Source organism: Sceloporus occidentalis, unplaced genomic scaffold, assembly GCF_023333645.1.
Source record: "Sceloporus occidentalis isolate IW3139 unplaced genomic scaffold, rSceOcc1.0.p SCAF_15, whole genome shotgun sequence".
NCBI classification, from domain to species: Eukaryota; Metazoa; Chordata; class Lepidosauria; order Squamata; family Phrynosomatidae; genus Sceloporus; species Sceloporus occidentalis.
Genome location: NW_028316995.1, coordinates 9,161,396 through 9,188,256, shown reverse-complemented (window position 1 = coordinate 9,188,256; position 26,861 = coordinate 9,161,396). Strand labels below are relative to the sequence as shown.

The 26,861-nt window shown below is 39.5% G+C and overlaps 1 protein-coding gene across 2 annotated transcripts in view; it reads left to right on the top strand.

Moving 5' to 3' along the window:
* Positions 1–24,469, top strand: part of LOC149303219 (threonine aspartase 1-like) — an 87,612-nt gene extending 63,143 nt beyond the window's left edge. For both annotated transcript variants that reach the window (XM_089481593.1, XM_089481592.1), the window contains one exon: positions 24,377–24,469. In XM_089481593.1, coding sequence (XP_089337719.1) covers positions 24,377–24,469 — 93 coding nt within the window. The remainder of the gene's footprint in view (positions 1–24,376) is intronic.
* The last annotated feature ends 2,392 nt before the right edge of the window (positions 24,470–26,861 follow it).

Here is a 26,861-nt window from a genome sequence, read left to right as displayed (position 1 = left end):
GACACGAGTATACTAAGTTTATGCTTGCAAGGTGTCTTGCCTTTAAATCACCATCGTAGCGTTCAGATGCAAGTCTGTTGTGCGGACAAATGCTAGGAGTGGATTAGGAACAGCTGCTGTAGGTGCTGAATTTCACACTTTACAGTATTGCATATAGTTGGCTTTTTAGATCAATTGAGTCAGGTTTACTTTGTCTTTTGACAATAACACAAAGCCCTGTTGATTCCAGAATTTATAATTTGTTGGCAACCCCTACAATCCGCAATTAATTCCCGTGTTATGTCAGTGTAACATCTTATCGTGGCGTGTTTATTGCCTTGAAACACTGTTTTTAGCACTCAAAGATTCACTTAAATGATACTAATTTTAAGTTTGTTTTAACCACCTGTGAATCTTTTACAGTTGACCTCCTTACCTTGCTGCATACTGTCATTACTGGGGGTGTCCATCTTGCCCTAATTTGCCTGATTTTTCCCTCCCGTGGATGGATCCAGCCCAGGCATTTTCAGGAGGGGGAGAGCGAAGGAGGGAAAAGAGGGTTTAGTGAGTGAATAATTTGGAAGTATTTTCAGCAGGAAGGTATGGTGAGGTTAGCTGTGGACAAGAACCAGTCCCAGAAAGCCTTTAAACAGATTGGTGGCAGAAGGAAGATTGGGCTGGGAGTGGGCACGGTAAATGCAGGTTCCTTGCCCCAGAGAAAGAGAAGATTGACCCGGAGACCGAGGGAAGTACTGCTTCACCCAGAGACTGCGGGTCTAACCGGGAGAGTTCCTGTGTATGTTACATGTTTACGCTATGCAGAAATATAGATACAGGCTATAGTATGATTCTAAAAGTAACATCTCTGAGACAAAAATCAGAGGCGGCTCTGTAGTGAATTATGTGGTCAAGGAATATTTTATGCTTTTTTTTTTTATCCCTACTACAGTAGGCCCTATTTGTAGTATCCTAAAATTCAGGGGCATTCAGTGCCTCACCAGTGTGCAAGGCTTTTCCTCAGGTGATCATGGTTTTATTTTCAGACTCTAGTTATCTGAAACTGAATAATAGAGCTCGAGATGTTGTTTCCAATACTTTTAGCTCACTGGGGTGGGAAATGTGTAGGAGGCACTGGAGAACCAGCAACCCTGCCCCTCAATAGTAATGACCAAATAACAAATAGGGGCTCACTTCAATTACTTTATATGAAAAAAGCAGATGACAAATGACAAGCTAAATGTGTAGTAAACAAATCAACAGGACACAAATTGAAAATCCCAGGGAACAAACACTGTCTCATTCACTATTAACAAACATCTCATAATAATAGCACCATATGTGATAATTCTAAAGTCTAAACCACTGCAAGATTAGATCAAACCAACCCTATATGCATGCATTTACATCAAAGTAATTGGCTAATCTAAAATATTTATTTAAATGAACCATCAGAATGTGTTAAGATGTTTAGCCTTCTTACTACCAAAATGCGTTGACATTTTTGTAAAATTAAAGGGTCTTGTCCCAGATGTTGTGTGTGTATATAATATATATGTGTATATTTAAAATGCATGTTTAATTTTGCATGGGCACATTCTAGCAGCAGTCAGTTGCATGCATGCTAAGAAAACGTCACTGATACATGTGACTGGTTGCTGCTACTGTTGTTTTCAGCGGCAATGCTAGTGAGCGTATGTAAGAAGCATACTAAGGTATGCACCCCTCTTTCAGTAGAGGAAGCTGGAGGAGGAGACGAATTAGATCAGTCTCATTTATTCACTCTATTGCACCAATTCGTTCCACAGGAGAACTGTGCTAAAGTGCTCACTTATAAAGTCCCATACATTTTAAAACCGTAATCATACCAATATTTTTGAAGTCATTAAATGTAATTCTACTGATTAGTTATATGCAATGCAGATGAAGCATGGTTTTAATGTATTTAATCCTTTAATACAGTATGTACCATACTCTAACAAATGTTTTTATCATGGCATCACCAATAAAGATATTACAGTGAAGTACTTTCTTATGTAGTACTTTTAATAGTAGTTTTAGTTAAAGCTGATGCTCTATAGCTGCAGTACACCCCCACGTTAGTCCTATTTTTGCATTGGGCTTGCACATGCCCATGTGCCCCCCCACCCCAGCCAAAACCATCACCAAATCGGTGCAGGAGCTGGCTGGTGATGTGTTTGGCTGAACACCTGTCCCGCAAGCCAAATTGTTGAGGGACAAAAAAGAGGCTAATCCAGAATCCCTCCATATATTAAACCTTCCCTTTTAACTTTTCAACAATACAAGTGAATTGTTTCTAAGCCTTAACCTACAGTTACTATAACCATCTCCCCTTGTAAGAAGTGTTAGATAACAAATATCTGCTGTTCAACTTATCCTTCCAAAATGGTTCAAGATCCATAATCCACTTTCAACTCCTTTGCTTCACCACAATTCTACTTTTTGCATTGCAAGGATTCAGTGGATGACTCACCAGTTGTAACTGGGTTCTTAAGGTGTTACAAAGCTGAATGTAACTTTTTTGTAGCTAACCTTTATTCCTAGTACCGCAGAATTCCCAACCCTTCATGGAAAAAATTATTTAATCAAGTCAAATCTTGCTTAATTCATTCCCAATTTTTCTGAGAAAGACCTTATTCTCATATGACACAAAAGCAGGCACTTATGTGTTGCTGCCATAGAAACTGAATAAAAGTTTGTTTTTATATGATTAAACCTTCAGAGGAAAACATAAAATGCTAACACTTGTTTGCTTAACATACACAAGAGTGTGATGTTTTGTAACATGGAGCAACACATCTCGACTTATGGAAGTCTTAACTCACTAAAAGCTTAAAGATATCCCTAGCTGAGACATCTGTATGCAAGCAGGGATGTCATCCTTGACACACACAAGTGAGAAGGGCTTAGTCTGATAAAATGAGATGCCATGAAATTATTGTGGAATAAAAATGAATCTGCATCAGACTAGGTGGGTGATAAAACCATGAAGATGTCAAGTTTTATAAAGAAAGTAATTTCATAAATATTTTATGTGTATTCGATTGACTGAATATAAAATGTTTTATTTCATCCTATAGTAGTAGTGCATAAACCAGAAAGTTTTAATGCACGATAGTTTTTGATAAAAGTATTCTTTGAATTGGCAGTAGACCAAAATATTTTGGAGGTAATCAGGGGCGTACCTAGAGTATTTGGCACCCGGGGCGGATCCTGTAAGTGGCCCCCCCCCCCCCCCACCAAATGTAAAGACATCTACAAAATTATGTTAAGAATATTTATTGCACCAATTTGTAAACTGTATGTCAACTGTAAACAACAAGAAATCTGAAAAAATTAATTAATAACTTATAAGTAAAACAAATACGTTTAAATAACATTTACTGAACATATAATAGTGCTTTCTTTAATAATCCTCCAAAAAAAACAGCGTCCACATTGCCAACATAGAACCTGACCAGCACCCAAATTACACACACATAGGACGTGCCATCTTTGCCCCCAAACAGCCCAGCATGAGTCAGCATTGTTCCCAAACAGCCGAGTGTACGCCATCTTTGTCCCATAAACACGCTACCTGTGCCATCTTTGTGCCATCTTTGTCCCATAAACACGCTACCTGTGCCATCTTTGTCCCATAAACACCCTGCCTGTGCCATTTTTGTCCCATAAACACCCTGCCTGTGCCATTTTTGTCCCATAAGCACCCTGCTTATACCATCTTTGCCTTTTTGACAAATCAACTATACACCTATGATTAACACAAACACTTTTACAGTCACTCACTAATTCACTTTCATTCACACAATCATTTATTCTTTCACACAAATTATTTATACATATTCATTGATGCATTCTCACAAATTCATTAATTCTCTCACTCATTCAAACAATTCATCCACACATTAATCCATTCATTTTCACGCTCTCATTCTGACTCTTTATTTCAATATTCTTGCTACCCTCCTTTCTCCCTATCTACCCCTTCTCCCTATCTACCCCCTATCCCCCCGTCTCACTCCCTTCTCCCTATCTACCCTCTCCCCCCTTTGAAGTTCACTTACCTTTCAGGAGTCCTGCGGTGGGGGTGCAAGGCCTCTGTCTCCCAGCTCTGCCACTGTATGGAACAGTATAGACTGATGGGAGTTATGATGTACTTTAGAACATAATTATATAATGAAAAAGACACTGGAAATGGTACAGCATAACACCCATCACTCTCACACATTTACCAATCCACAGATTCCACACATACCAATCCACACATACCAATCCACACATACCAATCCACAGATTCCACATTTACCAATCCACAGATTCCACGCATACCAATCCACACATACCAATCCACAGATTCCACGCATACCAATCCACACATACCAATCCACAGATTCCACACATACCAATCCACACATACCAATCCACAGATTCCACACATACCAATCCACAGATTCCACACATACCAATCCACAGATTCCACACATACCAATCCACTCTCACTGTCACTCTCACCGAATGATTTCCTACCTTTCCTCTTTTCTTCTTACAGCAGTAAGCTCCTTTTCTTCCTCTTCTTCTGTCTTCTTCGCTCCTCTTCTTCTGTCTTCTTCCGGTTCAGAGGGCATGGACGGCGGTGGGCGCGGCTTCAGTGTTGTGCGCCGGGATCTGACAACAAACCCCGGCGCACAGCAGCAGTTGCCGCATGGATCGCGAGGGAGCGGTATCGGAGGTCTTTAACAGACCTCCGGCTCCCTTGAGTGATTTTAAGCCGGTTCAAGGGACATTAATGTCCGTCTCTGGAGGGGTGCCGGCAAGTTGGCACCCCCCTGATGAGCGGCACCCGGTGCGGACCGCACCCCGTTAGGTACGCTACTGGAGGTAATTTGAGATAAAATACTTTTTGGAAGCCAAGTGAAATCCACAATATTCATTAAGTTGTCTTACATAAAACACAAGGGGCAGTAGGTAAACCGCATACCGTACAGCACCATTCCACCTGCAAAGCCCTTCCAGAGACTATGATGGTAAAACCTCGTTTCCCATCACACGTCACTCTTTTCCTTCTAAAATGGCAATCCCAGATGACCACATTTTTGCATCTGTGGTATAAAGCTACACAGAAGTCTTGTAAAATGGAAAGAACACCTATAAAATACATTCAGGAAACTACTAAAATGGGTTCCCAATCCATTTTATTTTTTTTAACGCGAGGCAAACTAATATACATGCTAGCAAACATTAGACATTTGAAGACGCATTCTTCCCTGTGATTACAGGCTATTATCGGTGCATTAGATAAGATCCTCTGGAGTGAACACTAGTTGAAAGTGTGTTGGGTTTAGGTTGGTTTTGCTCCCTTCTGCTTAATTTCCCCTCTTTCTGACTACTCTTCTGTGTTGGACATATATCTGCCAACCCTCTACCGCAAATCCCATTTACTTTGGGCTGTCACCTTGCCTAAGGTTGTCCCTTTTGCGGATCCATTTACTGGGAATTATTGTGGAATAAAAATGAATCTGCGCCAGACTACATGGGTGATAAAACCATGAAGATCTCAAGTAGTCTAGAGAAAGTGATTTCATAAATATTTTGTGTATTCGATATTACTGAATATAAAATGTTTTATTATTATTACCAATGTGGCGCCCCCCCCACAAAAAAGAATGTTGGTATGAATATTTATTTCACAAACTTGTAAAATTATGTCAACTGGAAAAAACTAGAAATCTGAAAAAATATTAAATGAAATAAGTTTAAATAAATAACATTTACTGAACAGATATGGTACAGCATAACTCCCGTCACTATACGCTAAGCCAGCCTGCCTGTGCCACCGCTGCCCCCAAAACAGCCTGCCTGTGCCACCGCTGCCCCCAAAACAGCCTGCCTGTGCCACCGCTGCCCCCAAAACAGCCTGCCTGTGCCACCGCTGCCCCCAAAACAGCCTGCCTGTGCCACCGCTGCCCCCAAAACAGCCTGCTTGCGCTTCCGCTGCCCCCGGAGCAGCTTGCCTGTGCCACCGCTGCCCCCAAAACAGCCTGCCTGTGCCACCGTTACCCCCAAAACAGCCTGCCTGCGCTCCCACTACCTCCGGAGCAGCTTGCCTGTGCCCCTGAAGCAGCCTGCCTGTGCCATAATAGAAGATTATGGACTTGGCTAAGTGTGACCCTGAGAATTAGGATGGAAACCATGAAATTTAGGGGCAATTCCCGAGAGTCCTCAGGTGTGCAAATATAGGGACTGCTACATAACCCCCCATGAAAAGTAAGTATTGGTATTTATGTGAACCTGTTACATTATGTAACCCCTCCTTGTTGTGAATAACAGAGAGTAGCGCATCGTCTAAGCGTGTTGGCTGTGTATGTACGCCTTGTTTCCCAGCACTACGGTGACGCAGATCATAGAGCGAGCCTGCTACCCAGTTGTGTCTGCTGACATCTGGTGTACATTGCTTTCATATTGCTAGTATAATTTCCAGCTGGTAATCTCAATTGGGATGACAGGAACAGCTGCTCCCCTCTGTCCTCTTTTAAAATGATGTTTTTGACCTTCCTTCAAGGGAGTTAATCCCTCTCCTTTTATTCTTTCTCCGAGTTTGTGTTGCCAGAAGCAGTTTCCAGTGTAAACTCACAAATGCCCTGGCCGATGCTTTATATTGATTAAAAACATAATCTGTGCTGTCAGAAAGGCAGGAATTTTAGTGCATTGCAAGCAAGAATGGATTGTCAAGGGGGCATGCCGGTCTGAAAATACAACCAGGCTCTCTATGTTGCAAGGGGCAGATTTTTCTATTTATTAGGCTTCACTATGCGATTGGAATGCCTTTGCTTTCAAACTGAATTAAAGTGGATGTACTTGACTCTGAGTTCTGTGACTGTCTCTGTCCTGACTCATTGTCATCAAAACATACACATTTTCGTATTTCCGCTAGATGATTTTTATCCTCTTCTGCGCGCATCTTTATTAAGGCTTAAAAGGCAAGTTTTGTGATATTTTACCGTTTACTGAAATGTAATCTAAATTAATCAAAAAGGTGTTTTCTATCTAAAAATGAAACTCATCACGATACTTTGTGCCATCTGCATTTGTGGAATGCTTTGTAGCTAGACCCTATAATCTAAATCTACATACATGTTCCCATGCATAGAAATCCTTATATGGCATAGGCACACTATTGCAAACATGTAATATATATATACCGTATTTGCTCGATTATAATACCCCTCGTCTTCTAATCGGGGTCGTCTTCTAATCAGACCTCAAATAGAGGTCTGATTATGAGACTAAGATCCAAATCCCCCGCACCACTGGATCCTCCTGTCCCCCCCCCATTTAACACCCCCCCACACACACTTACTGGTGCTTGTAAGCTATATATTGCTATATATTGTTTTTTCAAGGAGAGATAGAGCTTTCGTTTGATACCATAGTTGGATGATTAGCTGAAAATTTTGAATGAGAAATTTAGTAAAAACTAGCGAAGATTAGAAAAATAAACTAATTTTTTTTTTACATTTTCCCTCTGAATCCTTACAAAATTAGGTAAAGTGATGGAAAATCCCCTCCAAGTTTATCAATTCAGGTGTCCTGATTTCAGAAATACATAATTTATATAGATTTTCCAGACTTTCCCAGGACCAGGGAGCATACTATTAGGTGTACAATTTTGTATAATTTTTATGCCTATGGCTTAAGGGGGTTGGGGGTTGTGAACGGGGGCAGGAGGGTTATACTGGCTAGATGTTATGCTAGGGCAATGGGAAGTAAGGTTTTTTAAGATTTTTTTTTTCTTTTTTTATATATATATATTTTTTTTTAATTTTAATATTTTTTACATTTTTTTGTATTTTTTATATATTTTTTTTTACACAGTAATGGTTAGAGGTCCTCCTAGGGACCTCCTGAACATGCCAGTGATGTCACAATGACATCACAGCTCACATTATAATTTTTTTTTGTATTTATATTATTATTTTAATGATTTTTTAATATTTTTTAAATGGAGTAACGTTTTTTTTCTGCTTTTCTCTTTCAGGACGGGAGGGGGAGTGAGAGAGATGGTTTCTCACTCCCCTCCCCGCGATCCCCCTGCACCGATCACACTGTGATCTCTATGCAGGTCCTCACAGACCTGCATAGAGATCGCAGCGTCTCTGTGCCTCATCGGAGGGCAGGATATCCCCGCAGGGGACGCTGCACGAAGGGCTGGACGTACCGGGACGTCCATAGGGGTTTCTTAGTGGGCGTTTTTTGGACGTCCCGGTACGTCTATAGGGTAATGAAGGGGTTAAAATATATCATACCTGTTATTTTGGTGAATGATAATAAAGCCATTTGGGAAACTACACTTTATGATGGCACAAGCATATTTTTCCATGGTATAAAACTATAATATATATATATATATATATATATATATATATATATATATATATAATTATTGTAAAAACTACAGTATAATCCACTTCTCTGTGTGCCATTTTCATGTGTGTCCCATGTTTGTAAAAGTCGGTCGCCTAGCAACTGGAGTTGTCATTACCATCCAAACAGCGGGTTTATAGCCAGTTGTCCCCCAATTTACCAACACTCTAGAAGTGTATGACAGAGCCTTATTTGCTTTGAAATGTGTGTATGGACAGTGGCCGGCACTTGGAACCCATGTATATGGGGCTTCTATATAATGTGGGCGAGGCGTGATGTCATCATGGAATGTTGACAGATTGCGGTAGATGTGAAGTCACGTCACTCTGTGCCCTCCCAATCTGTCCTAACAGCTCCAGAACCAAGCAAACATTGAATGTCCTGGTGGAGAATAAAGATTTAGGTTTCATACTAATTTTGGCAATCATTTTAGCCCTTACAATTTTATTTTGGTACACAGTATGTCCTCACATCTGAAATGCCAAATAGATTTATTTTAACATTTTTATTATTTCCAAGTATATTCTTTCCAGATTGAGGATGCTTAATGAGAAGTCTCCTGGTGTCGGTGAATTTACATCATTGACTAGAGGGAAGATTCATCATCCAGACAATTTGTGTTTCCTGTCAACATTCATAGGGGTTTTGTGGCCTTTCTCCAAATGTTGTAAATGTCATCCGTGTTAGATACATTAGTAGCCAACACAGCTCGAGGTTACTGTAGATAAACCAAAATTGTTTAAAAAAAATAAGAGAAAATGTAATAATAATAAAATACATTTTTTTTTATTTTTTTTTTAATTTTAATTTTTATTAGTTTATATAACTACAAAAATAGACTCATACATAATAAATATACATAAATATACATACAATTTCACAATTCCACGGAGGACTTCCACATACAAACATATTGCACATTACATAGGAATAAAATATATATAATGTCCCTTTCTCATGTTATTTAGACGTAATCTTTTAATTGCAGGCAAAAATTTATATATTAGTTAGATTATTGCAAATTCCTAATAACACACATTCCTTGTACAAATATAAGGATATCTCTTATTTAAGTATTATAATTTTGTTTATTTTTAGTTTTTTCCCTTTATTTAGCGCCATATTAATTATGGATTATCCAGGGTTTCCATATATCTCTATATTTATTATTTTTAGCTATGCTTCCATAGTAGCCTTTCTCCATTTTACATTGAAAGTGGATCTGAGCTTGGATCTCATCCCAGGATATTCCCCCACTCTTTTTCCAATTCCTTGCGATAACTAATTTGCAGGCTAATAATAGTTGTATTATAAAGTTTCTATGTATTTTATTAAATTTCGTGAGATCCATATGTAGAATAAAAATTTGAGGGGAAGGCTCAATTTTGCAGCCAACTAATTCATTAATTACTTTGAAGAGAGTTTCTACTATTTTTCTCACTTCTTCACATCCCCACCACATATGAAAAATTGTACCGTTTTCTTTACCACACCTCCAACAAAGTTTAGAGGTTTGTTTGTCATATTTAGAGATTTGAACTGGTGTTCTATACCATCTATGAATAATTTTATAATGGAGTTCATGCATCCCTAAACAGTGTGAGTATTTCTTAATTTCTGTATAAGCATGTAACCATTTTTCTTTTGAATAAATCTCTCCAGTATCCTGTTCCCATTTTTCTTTAATAGAGATGCTGTTATCTGCTTCTAAGTTGTATTTTAACATAGTTAATCGATGGATTAATCTAGTTTTATGATGTTTTTTTAAGAATTCTTCAAGTATTGGAAGGTTTATATAGTCAACTGTTTTAAGGAAATGCTTTATCCTAATATAATTAAATAATTCTGAATTGGGGAGCTCCCCCTTCGATTGAATAGAGAACCAGGATAAAAGGGATCGTATATTATATAGATCGGAAATACATTTAATATTTGTATATTTCCATTTGGTTAGGTCCAGATCCCTTATATAGTTTGTTAAGATCTCTATTGGTGTGGTGGATAGCAATCCTTTTGTTATGTTCATTATTTTTTTCATTTTGTCTATTGTTATAATTAAATCCTTAATAATTGAGCTTTCGGTCTTAATATATGTATCTGTTTCGTATATCATCCAGATAATATCTGAAAATCTTAAAAGATTTATAGTTCCTTTTTCAATTATAAACCATGCAGTTTTATCATGCTCAGGTCTATCCACAAGGAGTAGATGATACATCATACAAGTTTCATGGAGATCTTTAATATCAGGAACCGAGAGACCTCCTGCTTGAATTTTTTTAGTTAATCTATTAAAGGGGATTCTTGGAAGTTTGTTTTGCCAAATATAATTTGATATCAGCTTTTGGATTTGAGAAAGGATAGAGTAGGGGACTCTTAACGGGATCGCTCTTAATAAGTATAGTATTTTTGGTAAGTAATATGCGTTAAAAGCATTTATTCTCCCTAACCAGGAGATTTCAAGATCTTTCCATTTTTTCAATTTTATTTCCATTTTCTTTATTAATATATAATAATTTTCTCTTACCATTTCTTTGAGGTTAAATTTGATTTTTATTCCTAGGTACTCTAATATATCGATATTCCAAGCTACATTTATATATGTTCTCATCAATGCTGCTTGTTCTTTAGTTTGGTTAATAGCAATAATTTGAGTTTTATTAATGTTTAATTTATAGTTGGAAAATTTACCATATTTTTCTATTATTTCCAGCACGTATTTTATTGATTTATCCGGATTTGATAGTGTTAAAATAATATCGTCTGCAAACAGTGTAATTTTAAATTCGTATTGATTTATTTTGATGCCTGTTATCCCACTAGAATTTCTTATAGATTGAGCTAAAGGCTCAATTGAGAGAGCATAAAGTAATGGTGCCAAAGGGCATCCTTGCCTTGTTCCATTATTTATTTTAAAGCTATCTGATGTTGTCATTAATCCTGTAATTTGAGCAGTAGTATTTTTATATAATGCTAAAATCTGTCTGTTAAATTCGCTGGGTAAGCCGAAGATTTCTAAGGTTTCAGACAAGAATTTCCAGTCCACTCGGTCAAAAGCTTTTTCTGCATCTAATGCAAGAAAAGCTGTATATGTTGATCTTTTATTAACTATATCCATCAGGTTTATTATCTTACGAGTGTTATCAGATAAATGTCTGCCTATAATAAACCCTGCTTGATCCGGGTGGATTAATTCTGGAAGATAGATCTTCAATCTTTCTGCTAAAATTTTTGAATAGATTTTAATATCTATATTGATTAATGAGATAGGCCTATAATTAGATACATTACTTGCATCTTTATTGGGTTTCAATATTGGACATATAGAGGCTAATAACATTTCAGAAGGAAAATCCAAACCATTTGCTATTTCTCTAAAGGACTTGGATAATAATGGAATAATTATATCTTTAAATGCTAGATAGAATGTCGCTGTATACCCATCGGGCCCTGGAGCTTTTTTCTTTTCTAAATTTTCTATACATGTTTTAATTTCTTCCTCAGATATTGGAGCAACTAATGTTTCAAAATGTTGTTCTTTTAACTTCGGTAGATTAAGAGATTGCAAATATCTTCTAATTTCGATTTGTGATTTTAAAGGGCCTTCTAAATTATATAATGATTTATAATAATTCTCGAAACATTTAGCAATTTCTGTTGGGTTTAAATGGGTTTCGTTTCCAACTATAATCTTTTTTATCATATTTTTTTTCTTTTCATATTTCAATTTATTAGTTAAATATTTACCTACTCGATTGCTACCGTAATACCATCTTTGTTTCATTTTTAAGAGTCCCCTCTCCACCCTTTCATCTAGTTTTATGTTAATTTCTGTTCTTATTTTATTAAGTTCTAGTGTATTTGTTATATTAAGATTGTCTTTATTTAATCTTTCTTTTTTTGCTAATTCAATATATAGATCTGCTAAACTTTGTGCTGATTTCTTCCTAATATTAGAAGCTATTTTTATTAGGCATCCTCGCATATAACATTTAAACGTATTCCACAATGTTAAATTTGTTACTTCCCCATTGTTATTTGTTTCAATAAACATATTAGCTTGTTTCTTTAGTTCCTCTGATATTTCCATGTTGTTTAATAATGTGTCATCTAATCTCCATCTCCAATGTGTTCTATAATTTTGGTTATTCTTAAATTTAATAAAAATCGGTGCATGATCTGACCATGTAATTTGCCCTATATTAGAACTTATTATTGATTTTAGGTTGTCTGGTTCCGTTAATATATAATCGATTCTAGAATAGGATCTATGTGATTGGGAGAAAAAGGTAAAATCTGTTTCATTAGGGTGTAAGATTCTCCAAATATCATACAGTTGGTTATTTTCTATAAAGGCGGATATATTTCTTGCTTCTGTTATTATATAGGGGTCTAATATTGATGTTATAGATATTTTTTTATCCTTTTTCGGATCCACTATACAATTAAAGTCACCCCCCATATATAATATTCCTTTCTTTATTTGTTGTACTCTAGTAAAAAAATTTTTCACAAATTTAGAAGGGTTTTTATTAGGAGCATATATATTCACCAATGTGTATAATATATCATTAATTTTACATATTAATATTTGTGATCTACCTTGTTTATCATCTTCATGATATATTAATTCGAATTTAACTTTGTTAGTAATTATAATTGCTGTTCCTCTTTTTTTATTGTTCCCTTCTAAATTTGAAAAATATACTTCAGGATATAGACTATATTTCCAAAGTTTTTGGGGATTTGTTATCCAGTGTGTTTCCTGAATCATTATAATATCGACTTTTTCCTGTAACATCAAATTATATAGATGATACCTTTTTTGAGGGGAATTTAATCCTTGCGCATTAATTGAGGCTAATATCAGGGAAGTACCCATAGTTCTCTTTTTTTATAGATTATTAGAGATACCTTATAATTCTTTTTATTACTAACAACATTCATAACATTCATTCTACATAAAAATACAAAAATTCCAATTTTAAGAATCTCTTTCTCAAAATTCGTCCTGTCTAAGTACAGGTATTGCCTGGCGAGGGGGTGCAATGTTTATTGGCTACATTATTCTGTTTAGTAAACCTATTCTTATCTCTCCCTCTAGTCTATAACCCTATGGATTTAAGTAGATGGAAAAAGAGGAGAATGTAAACAAATTCATAAATTCAAAAAATAAAAATTAAAATTACATAACAATATTCATATTCATATATAATATTTCAGTATCAAAAAAGAAGAGAGTATAAACAGATTCATAAATTCATAAAAAAAGACATAGATGAAAATTAAAGTTACATAGCAGCGTTCATATTCATATATAATATCCAGTATCATCTCGGTGCATTATTCATTAAAAAAAATTTCAACGGGAGAAAGCTATTCATGATCAAAGGAATAACATCCTGTAATCCAATCAAAGGGATGACTTCCTATAATCAAAAGTTATTATTATTGTTTATAGTATAGAAAAAAGAGAGGAAAAAGAGCAGAAAAGAAAGAGAAAAAAAAAAAAAAAAAAAAAGGTGTTATTAAGTGTATTATTTTTATAGAGGAGACTTCCTCTAGTGTTATAATGTAATATAACATTGTGTAGTATAAAAGTAAATATATGTGTGAAGCATAGTGCGCTTCCTCATATATAAAAATATATTTACAAAAATCGCAAGTGCATTATAAATAAATAAATATTGTGGTTGAGAAAAAAAAAAAAATAAAAAAAAATAAAAAAAAAAATACATTTTATAACAGGAACTTATAAAGTGGCAGAAGGAAAGTATTTCTTCTGCCACCTAATGGCTTTCTTTTATGGTAATATAAGGGCTCACTCACTAGATAACCTCTCCAGCGAAGATATACCTCCCGATCACTGCATGCAGAATCAATAATCCACACAGACAAACACAAATGGATTGTTCTCAAACCAATGAAAACAAATATCCGTTCTTTATTTGAAACATTTAAAAAATGAATAACTTTGCTAATAAGGTATGAGGTTAATAGCATAAAAAAGGGAATTGAGAACAACTCAACCGAGTACAAGTAAGCTAAAATTTGAGATGATCGGTAGGTACGTACTGTAGGGCTGTTAGATTGCTGCCTGCTCTTGTATCTCTATGTTCACCATTTCTCCCATTTGAGGATCTCTCGTTGTTTACACCAAGTGTAAAGTTGAATCCGGACGTGTCCCTTTCAGTTGCTGCCCATTCTCGGTTGAGTGTTATATGTCTTTGTAAGGTATCGGCATTAACCTCAAGTTTCACTCAAAGGAGTTCTTGATTATATCATATCAAGATTGTTCCTTTTAAAGTTTAAAGTCCTTTGGCACCTGGCAATTATTTTCCCAAAACAGATGTTTACTTTTGTTAACATGCATTTTGTTTCTTAATATTAACAGGATGTAACGTGCATTAGTTGGCAGTGATAAAGCCCTGAATATTAAGAGAAAGGGCTACATGACTGGGCCTATAATGACAGGAAGAGTGACACATGTTAAGGGGTTACATAAGGGTCACCGGGCAATGATGCCCGGCCTACAGGGAGGGGTCACGGTGGCTATTTATGTGGCATTTTCCCGCCACCGGTTTAGTTGCTGTTTAACTGCACGTCCCGGGTGTCGGGCGATATGAATTGCGCATCCCTGCGCTAAACCCTGAATATTAGGCCGCGCCCCCACTTTAAAGACTTAACATGTGGGGGGGGGGAGAGTACAGCCTATATTTGGGCCAATACGATACTTTGTCAGGTTTCCTTTAAGAAAGAAATGGACTCAAGACAGTTTAATCAAATGAAGAAACATTCTAAAGAAGGTGGAGGACTTTTTGCATTTGCTAAATATATATTGTATTGTATATTATATGCACTAATTAAATTTCCTACCCTGAACGTCTAAAGCCTTTATTTTTTTTTTATTTTTTTTTTCGTGGCCATACTTCTGACTTTCGGTTGTATACCAAGCACCTTAACTCCTTTGAAACCAAAGAATTGGTATTTGCACATGGGGATTATTTTGGAACTAATTCAGCACAATCAGTTAACATTCAAACAGGCATTTTAAATCAACGTGACCATTTTTGATGTGTGATTGCTGTGCATCCTGTATTTGTACAGAAGATTATATGTAATTATAAGACACACCGCAGGATTCATGGGTGGCCAAGGCACAACATACTGAGCTTTGTTTTTTTTCCCATTCCATCGATATTGAGATGAATCTACATGTGAAATGCTGTCGGGTTGTAATTAACCTATGTGTTTACTGACCTTTACAACAATGTTTGCAAGCACTGTTGATCTCTACTGTAGATATTGATTCATTTTAAATTACTGTTATTAAGCATTGCAAAAGCAGTCATTCTGTACTTTTGCTAACTAGCCATGTACCCTAATCAGAGGGAATCTTCATTTATAGTCTAGCTTCCCAACAATCCTCTAAATTGCTACTAAATTCCTGTCGCTGCAAATGCTGCACTTTAATGAATCTAATGCTTCCTAAATTCCCCTCAAAATTCCCTCTCCTCCCTCTTTCCTCCCCTCTTTCCTCCCTCTTTCCTATATATATATATATATATATATATATATATATATATATATATATATATATATATTATAAGCCCCTACATACAATTCAATCTCACATGAATTCATTCAATCTCTCACTCATTCACACGAATCATCCACACATTAATTCATACTCACTCATTCACACAATTTCATTCTCACTTATGCACACATTCATTTTCATTCTATTACTCATTCACACAATTAATCCACACACTCATTCATTCTCTCACTCATTCTCCCTCTATTTATTTCAATATTCTTACTACCCTCTTTCTCACTATCTACCCCCTCTCCCTCCCTTCTCACTATCTACCCTCTCCCCTTTGTAGTTCAATTAACTTCCAGAAGTCCTGCAGTAGGAGTGCGAGGCCTCTGTCTCCACATAGTGGAGACTGAGGGGCGCCAAGTGGTTGCTGAAAATGTATTCATGAGCAACCGCTCGGCGCCCCTCTCTCTCTCTCTCTATATATATATATATATATATCCCCCTAGTATGAATGTATTATGGTATTCTACTAAAAGTCACAATAGTGTGATTAAACACAGAACAAACTACATTAGGGCTGCAACAACTAATCGATAATAATCGATAATGAAAATCATTGACAAAAAACGATTAACTTAATGTTAAATAATTAACATATGAATTAATATTCACCAATAACTTTGTATTAAAACCTAGTTTGAGAAACACTGTGTTTGGGTTCTTGTAGCTTTTATTATTATGTCAGTAAAATAAGGTGAATAGAGAAATGCCATTGTGATAGAGATGAAAGTGTAAATTGTAAGTTTTTTTTTATTACATTATGTTAAATAAAAAAATTTGCATTTTTTTATCTGATTAATGGAAAAAATAATCGGCCAACTAATCGATTATTAAAATGATAGTTGCAGCCCTAAACTACATGGTAATTTAAAATATTAAGAGGTATGTATATTGTTATTGCGGGCTGTGGTGGTACAGCATACCATGTTATCCCGTGAAATGTTCTGCTGAGTGGACCACTATCTGCTGACTTAGCACGCTTTGTAAATATGTCACCTTGTTTCTTACAAAACATAATACAACACATTAATGGCAGTCAAGTGTATAGACTGCCTCATTTATTCTGCTTACTTTTTTTCTCTCATTAAGAGTCTTTCACCAGCACACCTTTTAACATCATGTTATTAAAACTACCTATAGTTTGTTCTTTGAAGTGATAAGCTGTGAAGGTCGGGGCGGAGTCAGCGCTTGAAGAAGATGGCTGCTTAAGCCGATACCTCTGCCAGCCGTTCACCCTATTTTACTCTCCGTTACGCACTACCCCGCTCATGGGGAAAACTAATCGTACTGGGGGCACGGGACAGGTCGTCAAATCCGTCCGTGCGGTCCTATTTTCACGGAATGTCTGATCAAGAATCCCGGGATTCAGAGGCCAAGATGGCGCCTTCTCCGGCTAGCCAGGCCAGCGACTTCTCCGAGGGAGGCCCAATCGAACAAGAACTGGACTTACCTTCTATGCCACCTGCGGACTCAGCGTGGCGAGACGTCCTCAAATATTTACCGACCAAAGCGGACCTGGTGGCTGTCATAGATTCCTCGCTGGACCATGCTCTCCACGGCGTTCGGGCCGACCTCGTGGTCATCAAACACGACCTGAAACAGATTGGAGACCGGGTGGTGACATTGGAGGAGGGCCACTCGGCTGCTTGCGAGCGGATCGACCACCTATCTACTACAATTCACGGACTCACTAAACCAATTGAAGCTGCAAGTAGAGGATCTCGACAATCGAGGCCGACGTAACAACCTCCGGGTGCGGGGGTTATCCGAAACGATCCCACCGGAGAAGCTCCGTTCGTCTTTGCAAACTCTCTTCAACTCATTGCTCAAGCTGCCAGACGGCTCACCCATCATCTTTGATCGAGCTCTTCGCCCGTGAGGCCCTCTGTCTTCGTCGCCAAGATACGTTGTCTGTTGCCTGCATGAATATGCGACCAAGGAGGCGATCCTTAAGGCCTGTCGCGCGGCCGGCAGTGTGGAATATGAGGGAGACAAGGTCTCTATATTTCAGGATCTGTCCCCAATTACCCTCCAGAAGAGAAGGATACTACGACCCATCACTTAAGCTCTTCGAGACGCAGGGATCCCCTATCAATGGGGTTTCCCATTCATGCTTATAGCACGACGCAATGGTGCAACATCCACCTTGAAACAACCCTCCGACTTACCATCTTTCTTGGAGGAGCTGGACTTACCACCTATCGAAGTTTCCGACTGGGATGTCGCTTCACCGACGCTGCTACCTCTCTCCAATCTGGCGGACTCCTGGATTCCTCGCACCAAAAGACGGAAGAGGCATCGTCGTGCTCCATCGGACGCTGCTGCTACAGGTTGACATTCTTTGTGACTCTTAATGTTGCCCTACAGCAGTGGTCATCGGTGCTGTCGGCCTACGACCGGACGCTCTCCTGCTAGGCTGTGTGTACCTCGGACGCTACCCGGTATCACGTTTGACCCACTAATTGCTGGATTCGTGGTTCGAGACTTCTACGCTTTTGATTGGGTATTCCGTTCCATTTCATTTTTTAGTTTACGTTCTTTTATTTTGATCGTACGGTTTTCGGCGCTTTCGTTTTTCTTTTGTTTACTTACCATACACGATGCACATTTACACTTCTTTGCCTTGCTAGTGACCCTGCCCATGGGGGAATCTGGCCGACCTTTCTTCCTCTCACCTACGGGCGGGCCCCGCTCCCTGTACGGGAACTTAGACCTGGGGCTCCCTAGAATGCCTCTCCTTGGTGGTCGGTCGGCCACGTCGGCCTCACTAGGCTTTAGTGCCTCGAGGGTTCATCCCTCGATGAGCCCTTTATGCCTGTCACACATGCACACACCACACGCCTGGGGTAATCTATGATCCATTTTATTGTTATTTCAATCGTCTTGGCCACCAATACATGCTTCTTTGACATGGGGCCTTGTAATTGTGTTTTGTGATCATGTTTTGCGATGTACCACCCTCTGAGACCCCAATGCCTTATTGTGTTACCCCACGAATCCCCAGGGGCGTAGAGATACTTTCCTCCTCTTCGGGTGGGTGGCGCAGTAGCTGTTTCCCTTCTTTTTCATACTTCTCTTCCTCCCCTTCCCTGTTCTTTTCCCCTCCTTCCCTTCAACCTTTCACCCCTCTCTTCGAGCCACCCCCCTGAGCTCCCCTGTCCTCTACGGACAGTGACCTAGGGACTCTGTGCAGTCCTGCTGCTCAATCGTTCTCGACACTCTGTGTCGCTGATATAGGCGGGTTGCTCACCTGTCTGAGACTTCCGCACACACATTACACGTTTCTTTGTTCTGTTAGTTTCTTTTGTTTTTATTTTTGGACTGTCTGGGCTGAGGTGGTTTCCCCCATACTCGACTAACCGTTAGACGCTATTATGTCTTCTGCTCACTTACGCTTAACTACCCTCAATATGAGGGGCTTGAATAAACCAGAACAACGCTCAAAACTGTGCTCCTTTCTCCGGTCCTCTAAAACTCATATCGCTTTCATTCAGGAGACTTATTTTAGGCGAGTTCACCCTCCTCTAAGACGAAGGGAGTGGCCCTCTTTATCCACAAGTTAGCCCGGTTCCAACCTCCAACCCTTTGCTGAGGCGGTGCGCTCCCACCCGGAGATTAAGGGCATTGACATTGCGGGTCGCTCTCATGTGATCTCGCTGTTCGCGGACGACGTCCTTGTGACGCTCTCTGATCCGATCCCTCCCTGCGCTGCTGTCCCTTCTTGAGCAGTTCCACTGCCTTTCCAATTATAAGATCAACCTGTCTAAGTCCGAGGTAATGGGGTTTCACCTCCCGCCGGACGTCTCCCTTCATATCCGCAATACGATGCCCTTTCGTTGGAAGGAGGATTCTATCAAATATCTTGGCGTCCTTATTCCTTCGGACTTGCACAAAATTAAGGCCCTGAATTTCGACCCCCTTTTGGCAACACTTCACGCCGACCTGACTAAGTGGGCATTCCCCCATGTATCCTGGTTTGGCAGGGTGAGTGTCCTTAAAATGAACGTCCTCCCTCATTTCCTCTATCTTTTTCAGACGCTGCCCATCTTCATTCCCCGCTCTTATTTTCGTAAATGCCACAGTGCCTTCCTCCGCTATATTTGGAGGGGCAAGCCTGCCTGGCTTTCCTTCTCTTACCTGACGCGGCCCAAGACATCTGGGGGGATGGGTCTTCCCAACCTGGAATTATATTGGAGGGCTGCTCATCTCCGTCGCGTGGTCGAGTGGACTGTTGGCTCCAGTCGGCCCTGGCTTCAGGTGGAGGCTGCGGCTCTTTCGTGTCCCCTCGAGGTTCTCCCCTGGATTGCAGACCCACAGCGATGTGTCTCTCTGGCGCCTCATACATTAATTACGCCCACCTTGAAAGTATTCAAGGGAGCTGTGCGGCTGGGTGGCATCTCGTCAGCTCCCTCTCCTCTATTCCCTATCTCGGGGCATCCGGATTTTATGCCAGGAGGGGATGCTGGTCGAGTGTCGTCCCTCCGCCCTCCTTCTGTCTCCATTCTTAGAGTATGCCATGTATCTCAGGGCTCCAACTTTCGTCCGTTGGAGGAATTGACGGGCCTTGCGTCCAACCCTTTTCAGGTTGTTTTCCTATACCACCAGATGAAGCGCTTCCTCACGTCCTCCGGTGTGCTTGCTGGTGGATCACGTGCCCCTACTGCGTTTGAGCAACTGTGTCTGGCGGATGAGGAATCTTCGCACCTCCTTTCTGCCCTCTATGCCATCCAGCTTGCGCCGGCGGTCCACACTAAGCCCTATTATTTTAGCCTCTGGGAGGGGGATCTCGGGATCTCCCTTTCCCTCGAGGAGTGGGAACGGATGCTTTTGATTGTCCACAAGGGGACAGTCTCTAGCAGAGTGCAGGAAACCCTCTTTAAACTCATTACCCGATGGTATAAAGTCCCTGTTGACCTTCATAGGTTCCTTCCCCAAATCCCCCCCACGTGCTGGCGATGCCATACCTCCCCAGGCTCCCTCTACCACATCTGGTGGTCATGCTCGGCGATACAGCCTTTCTGGGATAAGGTATCCTCGGTCATCCGTGCTGTGGCGGACCCGTCTTTCGTGGCCACCCCAGCTTCCGTGCTTTTACACCATAACACTGTCCCGTACAAATCCTACAAAGGTTCAATCAAATTTCACTTAATTAATGCGGCTCTCACTACCCTTCCCAGATCCTGGAAGTCTGCCAGCCCTCCCTCTATGTCTGCCTGGTTTCGCCAGGGTTGAATTTATCTATCAAATGGAGATCCTCACAGGGGCTGTTCGGGGCCAAGAACACTCGGTTGGGCTCCTATGGTATCCCTGGCGTACATATGTCTCCTCCCTAACCAACAGCCCTGACTCTTTGGGGCCTTGAGCTACTGTTTGCCTTTACCACTTACGTGGGGTTTCCACTGTCAGTCCATTCCTTATCATTTCATTTTGTTTTATTTTCTATGTTCTTCATATTCGTAATATACGAGTTACTACGCGAAATGTTCTTGTTCCTGATTTACCTGGAGCTTAGAGCAGCCCGGTTTCGTGGCCGGGCCTCTTATTACCCTCCACCTGTATGGATCCTCCAGGTACTTTTGTTGTGTTATTGTTATTAGTAACAATCCGCTTTTACTCGTTGTCTACCAGATGCGACCGTTTTTTGTAGCACATATGTTTGAGGGTTCCCCATGACACGTGTTTGTATATGTCGGAGGATTCGCACTCTCATGTACGATCGGGCAAGGGTTATTCTGTTCCTTGCCGTTTATCCTGTTTAACCCCTTAACGACAATTGCCGGTCCTGGCACGACACGGAAAAGCATGTGCTTTACGACAATTGACGTGCCAGGACCGGCACGTCTTTAAACGGGTGCAGAAAGCGATCTGTTTTCGCTTTCTGCACCCAAAAAACGTTGCTGAATGCCTCGACCTCGAGGCATTCAGCAACGCCGCTATCGGAACGAAGGGGCCATCTCTGGCCCCTCCACGGGGCGTCAACATCCGCCATACTTTGTATGGCGGCGGACGCCCGTATTAAAAGCGTTTAGGAGGCGATCGCCGATCGCCTCCTAAACTTAAATGGTGTCGCTGGAATGCCTCGATCAGGAGGCATCCAGCGACACCAAACACTTACCTTTCGATGGGCTGTGACCGCTCCGGAGAGCGGTCACAGCCGCAGCTGCCGATGATCTTCGCCATCAAGCAAGATGGCCGCTGCCCTGTAACAGGAACAAACAAATTTTAAAAGTTCGCTAGACAGTCCAGACCATCTAGAGAACTTTGGCTCCACTTGCAGGTTGAATACAGGTACTGCATTCACCATGCAAGTCAATGGAAGCCAGCTTTCTAATCACAGTGTGATTAGTAAAAATAAATTAAAAAATAAAATAAAATTTATAATAATTAGAAAAAAAATAGTAAAAAACTAGTAAAATGTAAAAATCATTTCCCACTGATGTCACTATCAGGGGAACCTCCAAGTTGAAAAAAAATGTTAAAAATTTTTTTTTAAAAAGAAAAAAAAAAATATATATATATAAAAAATATATTTTTGTGAGCAAGTCCTAAAATTAGCATATTAGCTTAAAACAATTCTCGCATGGAAAGAGTTAAAATACTGGCATATTAAATGCCCGTGGGGTGTCTACTTTTAAAAAAGGTATGATTTGATGGGGTAAATTGAATTGGTCGGGTTCAACAACGTCCCAATTAACACCGGGGGAAGGATGGCCACACACCTAATTTCCAATTAGAAAAATGCACACGTACCAAATGTGGCCTTTTAGTTCCCACAAAAATGACACACCCATGCATGTGGGATATCACTGCACTCAGGAGATGTTGCTGAACACATTATGGGGTGTTGTGTGACAGCGGCATATACCAGGAGCTGTAAATTCATACATAAAGTAGGTGTGTGTGGGAAAAATACACACACAAAAATACTACTGCAAACTTTGAAAACATGCTGGTGGTAAAATGTGTGCATGCAAAGAGTTAAAATACCAGCATTTAAAATACCCTGGGGTGTCTAGTTTTCAAAAATATATGGGTTTATTGGGCACACTGAAATGGCCCGGCTCAAAGATGTACCAAATGGGGCATGGGCAGTGGATCCCCAAATGCCAAAGTTCAACATTGAAAAATGCGCATGCCCCAAATGTGGCCCTTTTGCCCCCAAACAGCCTGCAAAATCATTCATGTGAGGTATCGCTGTACTCAGGAGATGTTGCTGAACACATATTGGGGTGTTTTGTGATAGTGACATAAACGAGAACATTTTAATTCATACCTGAAGTAAAATGTGTGTGACAAAACAAATGCAAAAAAATGACTACCACAAAGTTTGACAAAAACTGGTGGTAGATATGGTGCATGGAAAGAGTTAAAATACTAGCATTTGGAATACCCTGGGCTGTCTAGTTTTCAAAAATATATGATTTGATGGGGTAAATTGCATTGGCCGGGTTCAAAGATACCCGAAATGGCACATGAGGGGAAGAATTACCAGATTTGGAAAAAATGGCTTTGAAATAGCAAAACGCTACCTGTACTTATTGCCCCATAATGGGTAGAAAAAAGCAAAAAAACATAAAAACATTGGGTATTTCTAAACTCAGGACAAATAGTAGAATCCATTTAGCAGGTTTTTTCATTACCTTTTATAGATGAGTAAAAGATTTTTCAACTAAAAGTTAGAAACAGTCATTTTTTTCTAAATTTTTCACCATATTTTATACTTTTTTTAGTAGTAAATAATATGATACAATCAAAACAATGTCATCTAAAGAAAGCCCTTCTTGTCCTGAAAAAAACAATATCTAATGTGTGTGGGTTCAGTAAACGGGAAAGAAGAAAATTACAACTAAACACGAGCAGCGCAGAAATGTTAAAACGGCCATTGTCACGAAGGGTACAAAAAGTAAAATCAGCCTTTGTCACGAAGGGGTTAAAGTACACTCTGACTGTATAGTGCTGTTATTGTGATTTTGTGCTATGTCATATTCTTTCTTTGCAATAAACGGTGAATTGAAAAAAGCTGTGAAGGTCGGTGGCCACCCCTAGTTTAATAAAAAAACAAAAAAAAACCTTATACTGTCATTTATGCTATGACTCCTGCAACAATAAAATCATTCACATCCAAGCAGCCCCTCTCCTATTGCCTTCCCCTTCAACCTCCGAAATGATTTGAATGTTACTGTCCCCGTATTGTAATAGTACTACGGAATGTTTTGGTGACCAATAAAGAAGTCATTTAATGTTCTGCATATTGACACTCTATTGTGTTTAACAAAACTATATTTTGTTTAAAAAATGTTACCCTTTAAACCGCTAATAGCCTTATTTTATTTTTCTTTTTTTTCCCCCCAGACACACATTTCCAGGTTACCCCCGGGGGCAGTGGCGGGACAGTCAGTAGCAATAGAAGGTGGAGTATGCCGACTCGAGAGCTCCGTCAGCTAAAAACAAAGCTGTCCTGATTTTCAGCTCAATCTTCCAGGCTAATAATCAATCGACACAAGAAAGTATTTCGCTTCAGCAGGCTTTGAACATTTTAATAACGTAAATGCACTAAATACACAGCATGCCAGTTGTATGACCTGTGCTGTTTTGTGATGGTTTCATTCTAATAGTCTTACCTACAAAACCCTACCACGGTAATGTCAGTAACTAACGGATTCTAGTGTAAATGGAACATTACCCTTATTCTCTTTTCTTTTCCCTTCACATTATAGTGCCTGCTTTATATTTTAAAACTTGTGGATGATGTTTTTCCTGAAATCATACTCATTTATGGCATATCCTAATTTTTATTTTGCTTTTTGTTTGTGAAAAGATAGCCTGTGGTGTAATTGTGTATTTCAAGATGTATAAATTAAAATTAAAAAAATATAATTTTTGCATGACCTGAAACCCCTCATAATCTGATATTATATGTTAATAAATTATGGTTTGTTTTAATTTTTTTTTACTTCCTTTTGCTGTATTGCTGTAAAAAAAAAAAAGATGGCAGCATTTTTGTTTTCAGTGGAATAGAAAAATAATTCAATACATACAGAGCCGGCCTTAGGTGTTCCGGCGCCCTGTGCGAACTACTCCTCTGGCGCCCCCCCTCACTACCCCACCGGAATAGTCCGGCGCTCAACATGAGATCCCGGCACCGCGACGGAGTCACGGAGAGTAAGGGGCGTAGAGCGGTTGCTGAGAACTTCACGAGCAACCTCTCGGCGCCCCTGCCTGGGACATAAAAAAAACCAAAAAAACCCCCAATGTTTTCATTTAACTTTATTTAACATCCTCCATGTTAAATAAAGTTAAAAAAACTTTATTTAACATGGAGGATGTTAAATAAAGTTAAAAAAACCCAACAATGTTTTCATTTAGGTGCAGAGGGGGCGGCGGAGGCGGACCCCGCGGCAGCGCCCCCTGGAGTGTGGCGCCCTGTGCGGTCACACAGGTCGCACACCCCAAAGGCCGGCCCTGAATATATAGTTCAAATATATAATTCGTATATACCCATGTTGGTCTTCCAAGAAAACTATTTATCTTGTATCAAAACATGTATCGTACAGATCACTCCTGTTATATTCATGGTGGTTTTCTTTGAAAGAGGAAATCAGTACTGTAGTATGACTACACAAAGTATATTAAAGTTTATGTAGCATAAAGTGAATCTAAGCATTATGTTCTTTGTCTAAATCTATTTTTTTAAAATTGCAAATAAAGCAAACTATTATTACACACTAACTTGTGTGTGATGGTGCAATGCTTAAATGCTTCTGGTGGATTTATACTGTTAACCTACAGTTTTTATTATATTATGTCTTGGTATTCTGAAGGGGACATACCCGAACATTTTGGACAATGCTATCCTTCCAACTTTGTGGGAACAGTTTGGTGAAGTCATTTTCTATTCCCCCATGACTGTGCCCCAGTGTACAAAGAAAGGTCCATAAAGACATGGCTGGATGAGTTTGGAGTGGAAGAACTTGGCTGGCCCGCACAGATCCCTGACCTCAACCCCATCAAACACCTTTGGGATAAACCGGAACGGAGATGGCGAGCCGGGCCTTCTCATCCAACATCAGTGCCTGACCTCACAAATGCTCTACTGTATGAATGGGCAAAAATCCCCACAGGAACTCCTTTCTTGTAGAAAGCCTTCCAAGAGGAGTGGAAGCTGTTATAGCTGTAAAAGGGGGACCAACGACATATTAATGTCTGTGTATTTAGAATGCAATGTCATAAAATAAAGCCACATTGTGGTGATCACAGATAAGGAGAACTGTGCTGTACATACATATATGTCACCTCTTTGGTCCCCACCTTAAGCCAACACCTTGCATTTTAGTGCTTTCCTTCTGAAATGGCCAATCTTAACATCCGAAGGCCACTGCCAAATCTTGACATGCTAGCCTGGACAGTTTGCAGGGGAGTTGCACTTGCAGCTCTCTGACTTCTATTGTACTTCTATTCAGTTATGTTGCTGCTGCAGAAATAGCTTGGCTAGCCCTGTATAATCCATGATTAAATAAGTAAAAAAAGTCTCCTCACTGGCTGAACTATGTATTATACAGGGCCGGCTCAGCCATTCCAGAGAGAAATTCCCCATAGATGGCCCTTTATAACACACAGACCACGACTGTCCTGCAAACTCCCACTTTAGTTAATAAGCACAGATGGTTTTAAAAGGTGCTTCTCAACAGGGAAACCTATATTAGATATTATAAAAAAAAAAAATTCCAATATTCCACACATTTATCTGGATAAACAGAGTTAAATAATCCTTCATGCCAAGGCTTTTGCATTAAGAATATTTAGGGATGGCTGTGTATAGACAATCCGAAAGGCATTG